General features: G+C 32.0%; 1 protein-coding gene across 4 annotated transcripts in view; it reads left to right on the plus strand.

Annotated features, from left to right (window-relative positions):
* nAChRa7 (nicotinic acetylcholine receptor alpha7 subunit) overlaps window positions 1–7,741 on the plus strand; it is a 244,157-nt gene extending 236,416 nt beyond the window's left edge. For 3 of the 4 annotated variants that reach the window (XM_026444870.1, XM_026444873.1, XM_026444871.1), the window contains one exon: window positions 1,574–7,741. In XM_026444870.1, coding sequence (XP_026300655.1) covers window positions 1,574–1,741 — 168 coding nt within the window. In that variant the 3' untranslated portion in view covers window positions 1,742–7,741. 4 annotated transcript variants of the gene reach the window in all.
* Window positions 7,742–11,389: the final 3,648 nt, after the last annotated feature.

An 11,389-nucleotide genomic window follows, 5' to 3' on the forward strand; every position in this document is an offset into this window, starting at 1 on the left:
GCTAATTACCAAGTGTACACTCGTTTTAATTTACTTGTAAGTGCGGAAACTTTCTTGTAAGTATTATTATGTGTGTATCATAATAGCAGGGACATGTATATCGCGGTGTGTCGACGTACACGAAACCATTTCTCTCTTCTCTGTACCAATGTTTGTGCAGGATTATTAAAGCCAGTCTATTCCTCGAGTCAAAACTTAGACGAGAAAGTCAAACAACGTACAGAAGATCTATCGTTGCTTGTAATTATGAAAACATTAGATGGAAACTTCTTATTCGATGGTGACACTATAATAGGGACAATTGTAGACAATTGGATGGTCATATTCCAACAAGTTTCGAGAATTCTGTTGTACATTTGGTTCTTCTATCTAAAAACGATTAAATAGCATTTCAATGTTGGTTGTTAATAGTTGGCGAATACCAAGATATGCAAATAAGTTTCAAGATATTGAAACTTTTAATTAAAATGTTAATATTTACTATTTTTTTTTATTTTTTTTTGGAATATTTTAAGCATCAGGCAAATTTTAATTAAAGTTGGAAAGATTGTAGAGATACTGAATTAATCTATTTCTTCTACAAAATTTCTTCCAACAAAAAAAAGTCACAAAGAAAATGATAAAAATAGAATATAAATAAGTTGAATAGGATATGCTAATTAAGAAAGTAGAATAGAAATTTAGTTTTAACATCTATATCTTTATAATTTTCTTGAAATTCTTTATGTTATATAAAGAAATATTCAAGAAATAAGTTCTAAATAAATAAAATATATTAATTTATAATTTACAATTTTAATTGTATTCATTAGTTTTTCTATAATAATTATATTGGTAAAAATATATATATACTAAAAATTAGACAATCTTTAAATATAATAAATTATTTGCTTGAACCAGTGGCACGATTAATAATTATTACACGAATTAATAGGCATCTTGAGTTTTGACTGTTTACACATCGAGTATATAAATTGGTCCCAAGTGAAAATAGCGAGAGAGTTACGAAATCATGATCAAACTTGAAGAGGGGAAACTCTATTAAAAGGACATAATTAGGACTTTCTCTATATATCATTGCATTCAGCAACAAATATGCTCCACGTAATTTCAAATACGTGGGATTTTCAATCATACATCAATATTTAAAAGCAAGATTATATATTTTCAAGATTAATTGATAATTAGATAAAAATTTATAATTTATTTTTATGTATTCATTAACATTGAAAATCATCTTTTCACATATTTACCTGAAAAAGTGCTCTTTCAATTTCCTAAAATTTTTTGAAAATACAACCAATATCTCAAGTAAAAAGTATTGAAAATTATTAAGAAGATGTAAGTATTACAATTACTTAAGAATTACATTCTCTATTTATATATATCTACCCTAAGTACTTCTATCTACCATTATTATAGAACCATATTCACAAAATGAATTAAACTTAAGGAAATTAATATTAATTCCTCTTCCATTCTTCCAACACATTCCAATTCCAAAACATACTTGTTCCTTTATGAAACCCTTATGATCACCGTGAATCATACGTATTGCACTCTCCTGTTCCAGATAATCACGGATCAGCTGAAAAGCGAGGAGTTGAACACGAAGGTGACGAACGACTGGAAGTTCGCGGCGATGGTGATCGACAGAATGTGCCTAATCATTTTTACTCTGTTCACCATCATCGCAACCATCACCGTCCTACTGTCGGCGCCACACATCATCGTCACGTGATTCAGATATGCTCAGACGACCGGCTCGACCGAGTCGGTGGTCGACGAGGATCGTGTGTTGCGCATCGGTGCGGACGGCGAGGGACGCGAACAGGACAGAGACGATTACGATGACGATTACGATTACCACGACAGTAGTAGCCACGTATGGATCCAAGTTAGGGAAATTCGAGCAACGTTCATAACCTGGATGTCTCTCCTACGCTTAGACACGCAGCTGATCGGGGTGTCTCAAGCCTCGGGATCGTGTGTTACGCCTCGTTTCGGGTGATCCGCACCGTGAATATAGGAAGAAAACGGATGCGAGGACACTAGGCTCTTCGTGTCTTCTTTATGATATACATACTATACATACATACATACATATATATATATATATATATATATATATTATAAATAATATACATAAAGATAAGAGATATGTATATATCTCGTCATGTAGTTCATTCGAAGAGGACGCCTTAGCGAGACACGTTGAAAAATGCGCCTACATAACAGGCGCGTTAAAAAAGGAAACACTGACACACGCATACACGCATATACACGCATGCAGACCACGCCGAGGTATCTGCATCCCTGGCATTCGTTGTGATGAGTGATAGGAAGAATTCCTCTCTCTCTCGTTGATTTTTCACTGAAGGATAAATTTTATTGTGATTTTATTGTGAAGTTGTACATGTAATTTTTAAGTGTTAAGGATATTGAGTTTTGATGGTCGAAATTCTTTGTAATTCTAAACTCTTGTTCAATAGGAGGCATATGAATTTATTTTTATTCAATTTGTATAGCGATTTTAATTGATTTGGTTGATTTGATGTGATGAAAGTGTTTGAACAAGTTGGAAGGAAGTTGCAAAATTGATCAAGATTTTACTTCTTGGTAAAATAAATATTAATTTCTTAAAGGAAAAGAGAAAAACCACGTTAAAAATTTCGGATTCGATTATCCATCCAGTTATTTTTACCCTATTCTTGTTTTCCTTTATGAAATGCCAACAAGTTTGATCCATATACTATAATAAATTAAATTTTTACAAATCAAATATAATCTCGCCCTTGAAATTAACCGTTTTTTATTGGTTAAAAACTGCCCCCTAGAATAGAATAACAACTAAAAAAAAAAAAGCAAAGGATCGTCTCGTCTTCGAAATTCGAATTTCAACAAACGTTGCACGGGATGCAAATAAATCTGCGTATACACGTGTAAAAAAAAAAAACACGTGTATATATATATATATATATATATATATATATATATATATATATATACACACACACACACACACACACGAACACGCGCATACACACGCATACATACGCAAGAGACAGAGCATAGAGCACCGAGGACCGTCGAAGCGTTTGAATTTGTTAAAGAATAAATCGAGTTTACGGGTACGACCATCGAAACGATTTTTCGTTTTGATTTTGGGTACCTATCGTGCCAGCCAGAGAAAAAACGAGATAGATAAAGAGAGAGAGAGAGAGAGAAATATATAAATATATATATATATTATATTATATTATATATATTATATTATTATATATATATATATATATATATACAAACGAGAAAGAGAGAAGCTGAAGAAGGGTTGCACTGCTCCTTTTATTGTGCTTATAAAATAGGGAAAGATAAAGAGAGAAAAGGAATACAAAGGAAATAGAAAAAAAAAAAGAAAGAGAGCGAGAAACAGACAGAAAGAGAGAACACACAGATTAAGAGCAAAGCGCACACAGTTAATAATTCTGAAAAACTGAAAAAAAGCAACAAAAAAAAATAAATAAAATAAAATAAAATAATAAAGAGAATAATAAGTAAAGAAATAATAAACTACACACAATGAACTGCCAAGATGTTTCAAAACAATGCCAGTGAATTTTATTATCCGTATCACTAGTAAGTAAATAATCGACGACAACTTAAATAAAAAACGGGGGATTTATACTACGATTATTAAGGTGGCGTGCGACAGCGCGGCGTAAATAAACAAATGAAAACACACAAAAAAAAAAAATAAATAAAATAATAATGTTCTTTGTTAGCTCGTAAGAGAAATCCGGCGTAAGCAAACGGGAGAGAAAGAGAGAGAGAGAAAGGGAGAGAGAGAAAGTAAGAAAGTGAGTTAGAGAGAAAATGAGAGAGAGAGAATGATGACGCGGGTAATGGATGGGACTCGAAAAGTATGGGATGAGACGATGATGACGATTGACTTGGCGCAAACATCTTTCTTCGTTCTTTTTTTTTTTTTTTTTTCTCTCTCTTCTTGTTTTTACTTTCCCTTCTATCGGCGGACAATCGTTTGTTATTGTCCCTCTGTACACAGCTTGCACACACTGTACACTGTACTCTCTCTCACATCTACACTAGTAGGATGCATTCTATCTACACACGATACACACGAGACTAGCATACATACCTATATATATATATATACGTTCACAAAAAAGGAAAAAGAAAAAAAAAAAAAAGAAAAAGAAACTTTTTCGATCTAATGTATCCAAGGAGGCAGGCTTCCGCATCCTCGAGATCCTCGACTTGAATTTCCGGTTGACTATTTGTATACGTACGAAATGGCGTCTTCTTCAACGGATCGGATCAACGGGACACGATTTTCGAAAGCGACTCGAACCTGTTAATGTATATTTACTTTTTTAAATCGAGTCGCCCTCGAATCTCGAAGATGGTCCTCGATGGTCCGATTCTCGCTGCTTTACTTCTTTACTTCTTCGATAACGGATCGATTTCGCTTGCCTCGATTCATGATCCACTCGACACACATACACACATATACATATACACACCGAGATCTCGAGCGATCGCCGATGCCTGATCCTTGAATAATCTCTTGCTCTTCGACCGCACGCTACTCGCCAAAACTAAATGGCCAAACCATTTGCAGTTCGTCTGTGAAAGTACCCATACGTCGGATTATCCGTCAACGGACGCGCGTCTGTTCCGATTGGTTTTTTTTTTTCCCCGCTGCAAAGCGGAATCCCTTTCCTGCGAGAGATAATAGGAAAGGAGAGAGAGAGAAAAATTCGAAGAGATTCGATCGTTGAAGATTGAGTATGGATGAATATGAAACAGGATCTTTCGTTCGAAATATAACAATTATCGATACGATGATTAAGTCGTAACGTTGCATTGGCTTAATTGAAAATTTAGGAAAATTAGCATCGCGCTGAATGAATTTTTATCGTCGCGCTTTAATTTAATTTCGTAGCGTAATTTTGTCTCGAGGGGTGCGAATATGTGTTTCGAGAGTAAAATTTTCGAGAATTTGTTTTAATGGATATTGTTGAGAATGGTAAAAAAATTACTCTCGAGAGTTGATGATGAACATCGAGAGAAAGGGAGATGATCGAATTGTTTTTTTTGAAAGTATTAATTTTTTAACCGATAGATATTTCGTTGAAATCGTTGAGAGTAATTTTTCTACAAACTCTTGAGAACTATTTTCATGCTCATTTCAATGTCCATTAAAAAAAAATAAAAGAAACATATTTATATGTAACTGCGAAAGAAAAAAATTCTAGAGAATTCTCTCGAGAGCTTTACTACATTAGAATTTTAATATTCGCACTCGAGGATAAGATAAAGGAAAAAACGACACCGCCAGGCTTGACGTATCATCGAAGAAACGAAGCTATTATAATCGTAGAGGTTAGGTTAGGTAAGAGCGTTCGTCGTTCATCTGTCGTGGGCGTCTCGTCGAATTTCCCTTCATTTGCCACGAGTCTAGGCGCAGAGGAAACATTTTAGTCAATATATACACGAATAATATATACGAATGCTCAGTATTTCATACGATGTACCATTTAATACCATTTCGACTCGTGGCCCTTGATCCGAGATTCGGACGCTTTATCGCAGGTTGATGTCGGCGGGAAATAGGATTTCCTTTGCGAGCTTTTAAGAATCATCGAGTAACGTTAGCTTTCGTATGCTGTACTTCGTTAATTTTGACGACTGTTTGCTTCATCTCGTTTCGAATTGGAAGTTGCATTGAAACAACGTTGATAACGATACTATGGTAATTTTGTATCGTCGTTTCAATATATGTTTCCTCGTTTGTGTTTCCTGTACTTTTGATAAAAATATTCTTTAAATTATTTCTCTATGTATTTATTTATTTGAGTAGTTACTTGAATACTTGGCGCCATCTGTTATCAAGAAAATCAATTAGATTTTACAAAATATAAAAATAAGATTAAGAGGAACTTAATTTAGTTGTTATAAAAATCGAAATATAAACAAGTTTCTTTCTTTTGGGAAATTTTGAATTAAATTACTGAATAATAAGATATTAAAAATTACTTTGCTATGTTGAAACTATTTCATATAAGATTATGAGAGATGTATAAATCATGGATATGATCCAAAATATTTAAGATAACAAATATAAACAAGTTCCTTTCTTTTGGGAAATTTTGAATTAAATTACTGAATAATAAGATATTAAGAATTACTTTGCTATGCTGAAACTATTTCATATAAGATTATAAGAGATGTACAAATCATGGATATGATCCAAAATATTTAAGATAATAAATATAAACAAGTTTCTTTCTTTTGGGAAATTTTGAACTAAATTTTGAACTAATAACTGAATAATAAGATATTAAGAATTACTTTGTTGTGTTGAAACTATTTCATATAAGATTATAAAAGATGTATAAATCATGGATATGATCCAAAATATTTAAGATAACAAAAATGAACAAGTTTCTTTCTTTTGGGAAATTTTGAACTAAATTACTGAATAATAAGATATTAAGAATTACTTTACTGTGTTGAAACTATTTCATATAAGATTATAAGAGATGTATAAATCATGGATATGATCCAAAAAGATATTTAAAATAACAAATGGCGCTTATCTTTTTGAATAAGTGCTGTTCTCTCTTTAAAATCTTTTTGAAATTTGAAACTTCTTGGTCTTCAACAAGATCTAATCTTGGCCTAGAGTTTTATGTTATATTTGCAATTATACAAAATTCTTGAGAAATAATATTCAACTCATCTTTCAATATCTCTTACAAAATCTCTTTCATAAATTTAATTCCTCTCTATCGTTCGCTGTTGTTTCAATGTAACATAATTCCAATTATGTCTATTATCGACTAGCTACACGCGCAACCAAGTTTCCAACACTTGCGATCGCCCTAAAAGCGATGCACACGAGAACCATATCTCTTTGGAACAAGATTAATCGCAATTTTCCCAAGTGTTTAACACGAGCACAAAGCACGTCGAAGACCTAAATCTTGACTCCCCTTAGAGCAGAATAATTTATTCCTCTCGCGAATGATGAAACGTAAAACGAAAAAAAAAAAAAAAAAAAAAGAAAGAAAGGAAAAGAAGCTCGAAAAGAAAAATAAGCGAAACGCCGCAATCTCTGCGTTTGAACAAATATACTCGACAATTAAATTGAAAAAAAAAAAAAAAATTAACGCGAGTGAAGGAAGAAAGAAAGAAAGAAAGAAAGAAAGAAATAAGAAGCAGAAAAAGAGAAAAGAAACATCGGAATCTCGTTAACGGATAGTCTCACAGGCGGATTTTGTTGAAAATGTGTACAATAAAAAAGAAAAAAAAGAAAAAAGCTATAAGCACGTTTTGGCCATTGGCATTGACGCGACAACCAATCACGTTATCTTTTAAAAATATTATTATAATGGTTAAAGAATAATAATTAAAAAAAAAAAATTGTTAATGATGTTAAAGGAGCGGTTTAAAATGCAAAAAAAAAAAAAAGTAAATAACACGTAGAGGATATAAACTTGTAATCGATTGGTGGGAATAAACCATTCTCGATCTTTAAATCAGCTAATTAATTAATTAAAATAATTAAAGAAAAAAAAAATATATATATAAAGCACTTAATGGTTCGCGCCGGAACGGTAGCATACAAAGTATTACAAAGTAGGGAAAGAGATAAATGAAAAATGTTTAAAAAAAACGCGGTTATCTCGCGTGAGTGTCGTTAGAAAAAAAAAAAAAAGAATCGCGGAAAAAATAATATTAAATTACAAGCTTCGACGTGGCGTCGATCGAATTAAAAAAAATAAATAAAATAAATAAAAAAACAGAGATTGAAAAGAAACAAAAGAAGAAAAGTGAGAAAATATGTTTAAAAAGAAAAAAAAAAAAAAAACGGTGATACGAGGAATACTATGCGTACTTTAAATGCCACGGTTTCGATGATTTCGTTTCGCGATGGATTTTTCTTTCTTTTTTTTTTTTTTCCTCTCCTTCTTTCAAACCGTTTACTTTCTCCCTAGCGACAAGCGTGAAATCGATTTTTATCGCGAAACGAATGAACGAAAAATGTTCGTGGTGGTAGTTTTCTTCATTTTTTTCTTTTCCACGTTTGCTGTAGTTCAAGTTGGTGGAAAGAGTCGCATAAAGACGATTTATATATATTGTTATAACGCGATCGATTCCGAGAGACTTTCTTTGGCCAATTTGATTACCGATCGAGGGAGAATATTAAATTTTTCTAAAATGTAAAATGGGGGAAAAAAACAAGATCGGCAAGAAATTTACCATTTATTGATTTTAACTGTGAGTGAAGGTTAATTTAATTTCAAGAAATTGAAATAAAAATAAAGACACGGTTATTTTGTGATAAAAATTAAAAATTAAATCAAGTAAAATTTAATACAGTTACGTTAAAAGTTAAAATTAAACGTAATTTCTTGATAATTTTATTTTAAATAATTTAATTGCATCTCATTATATCTAATAATTAAATATTTAATTAATTTCCATTTATCATTAATAAACGTGTTTGACGAACGATGAAAGAATTCTGATAAAATGAGTTTCAAAAAATCTCTATACAAAATTAGAATATTAAAATATTTAATATCATTTTCAAAATCATTTAATTTATGGAATAAAATGTTTATATTCGCATAAATCCAAATTCTAATTCACGGAATTAACAATTTTTTAATCATGCATTTTTACCGACAAAGTTCTTCCCGTCCCGTTCTTCACAAACTTTTGACTTTTTTTTCGCATTTGATTTTCGGATTCATTTTGCAATTCGTATTGCAAACGATAAACGAGAATAAATTGTGACGATATCGTGGAAAACAAGGGCAAAATTGCAATAACGCGATGTTATTAAAACCCAATTACACGACGCACGACAATATGTAATCGAAATTTATATGAAGCCAATAATGCAGGGATACAAGTTGCCATTAAAAAAACATTGGTCGAAAACAACACGGCATTATCCGTTTTATAATTATAATTATAATTATAATTAATTTCACCGAGGTTCGGGATAATAATAATACGGATGTGTGTGCTACGCCATTTATAGACCTGACTGTCTGTGAAACGATCCCGTAAAAAGTGATTGAAAATGAAGCGATTAAGTGGAAAATATCGACGAACTAATCGAATTGGCCATCGAATTCGTTCGCGTATCGCGAATCGCGCCGACCACGAACGGCGCCCTCCCCATTTTTAATCGTATTTAAAACGCGTTAACGTTTAAAGCGGCCATACGCCGATTGTTAACGGGGAATTAACATCCAGCCTATCGATATTACTTGTTATTGATTAGTTACGCGAGCGTGAAGAGAAAAACTGAAATACTTAATAATAATAATAATAATAATAATGAAAAAACTATATATATATATACATATATATGTATATTCGGGAAATATAATATATTATTAAAAAAAAAAAAAAGAAAGAAAAATAAACAACGCGAGACCTTAGTTAGAATTATTTAAAGAAACAAAAATAATAATAATAATAATAATAATAATAATAATAATGGGCGATTTGTTGTTAAAGAGGAGACGTTAAATATAATTAGAATCGCAGTGAAAAAATTAACAAAAAAAAAAATGAGAGACGCAAACAATATTTAAAAAAAAAAGTGGAAGTTCCAACGTTCTCTAGAGGAAATTAAAAAGATAAAAAGAAAAAAAAATATTAAAGTAAAGTATAATACAAAAATCGAGATAAGCAGTTCGATAAATTAATAAATTAATATACTCGTTCTATAAAATGAAGATTTACTTGTTGCCACATATCGAAGTCAAGTTGGAATTCGAAACGAGTTGCTCACTGAACAAAAACAAAAAAAAAAAAAAAAAATGATTTAACGATAATTATTAAACGAGAAATACCGAAAGATGGAGGAAGAACGATGAAGCGTATGAAGAAAAAAAAAAAAGAAGAAGAAGAAGAAAAGAAAAGAAAGGAAAGGAAAGGAAAGGAAAAAGAGAATAACTAAATAATTCGTTGCTCACGAATGCTCATTCATTGTTTTTATCCAGCGCGGTGTTTACGAGTAAGTCGTAAGCCGGACGCTTTAGTGAGAGTAAATTTAATCGTTCGAGTGTACTTTTCAATTATCACGCTCAAAACGTTCAAGCATTTAAGCTGTTCACGAGATTCAGGGTCTTAGAGATTAATTAGACGAGATGGTAGAAAAAATTGTCGAGTCGTTCGTAATAAAAATTAAAGAGATTAAGAGAAATTAAAGGAGAAAAAAAATGAAAATGTTAATTCGTAAAAATAAAAACAAGATGTAAAAAAAAAAAAAACAGTAAATAGAGAAATATACACGCTCAGACACCGGGAAAGGGGAGTGTTTTCGTTCACGTTTCACGGGGATCTTTTCGTTTGATCGTTTTGTTTCCAGGGATACGTGTTAAGAACATTTTACACGCGTTACACTTGCTACGCTACGCATTGATGGGAAAAGTAGAGTATCGACGTTACCGATGATCGATCAAATCGAAGCCACGAGATGAAAGATAGAGAAAGAGAATGGGAAATGACGAGAATAAAAAAAAGAAGGAGAGAACGACGTTTAAATTCAGAGGGATTGTGACGATTATTACCCGTATTTATTCTTCGTTTTAACAATCGTGTCGATGATTAATTATGCTGATATCGCAGGGTGATTTTAATTGTACGTGCTGCCGAAATGTTTCCACCTTCTTGAACTCGATGAAAGAGAAACGAGAGATCTTTTTTTTTTTTTTACTTTTTTTCTTTCTTTTCGAGGAATACTGATGTATCAAGCAGCAAACGTCGAGCCGAGAATGAAACCGGATAACATTTTCGTGCACGTGATCGAGTGATGTCACGGGATATAAGAGAGGAGGTACTTTTTGAAAAAAAAAGATTTCGCCTTCAAAGCGAGTCTAGAGTCTATCCAATGTCTTTATCAACAAAAATTTCCGACGAGCATTATTCCGTTCGGGATAATATTTCTTTTATCTTTGCCCGACAGCTCGGTTATGCGAACAACCGCGTTGAAAGTTTTCTTTTGTGGGGAAAACTTCGAAATTAAAAATTATTCTTCGAGTTCATTCCATTTTTAAAAGGAAATCCTTCTTTACCGAGTTTTTTTTTCCCCCTTTTTTTCAATAATTCTTGGAAAAATTTTTCTCGATGGAACGAAACGTTTATTTTTTTTTTTTCTAAAATAATTGACTTTTTTTTTTTTAATAAAGAAACAACAACAACCGCGATTTTTTGGCGATTTTATATTGTGCAATCGTGATTGGTGCTATTATAAATTGGAACGAGTTTTTTTTAAAACAGTGACGTCCTCGAATGTCTGAAAATGGCAGCCTTCCATCAGAACGCGATTTCTGTTTAAACG

Source organism: Apis mellifera, linkage group LG14 (genome assembly GCF_003254395.2).
Source record: "Apis mellifera strain DH4 linkage group LG14, Amel_HAv3.1, whole genome shotgun sequence".
Classification (NCBI taxonomy): domain Eukaryota; kingdom Metazoa; phylum Arthropoda; class Insecta; order Hymenoptera; family Apidae; genus Apis; species Apis mellifera.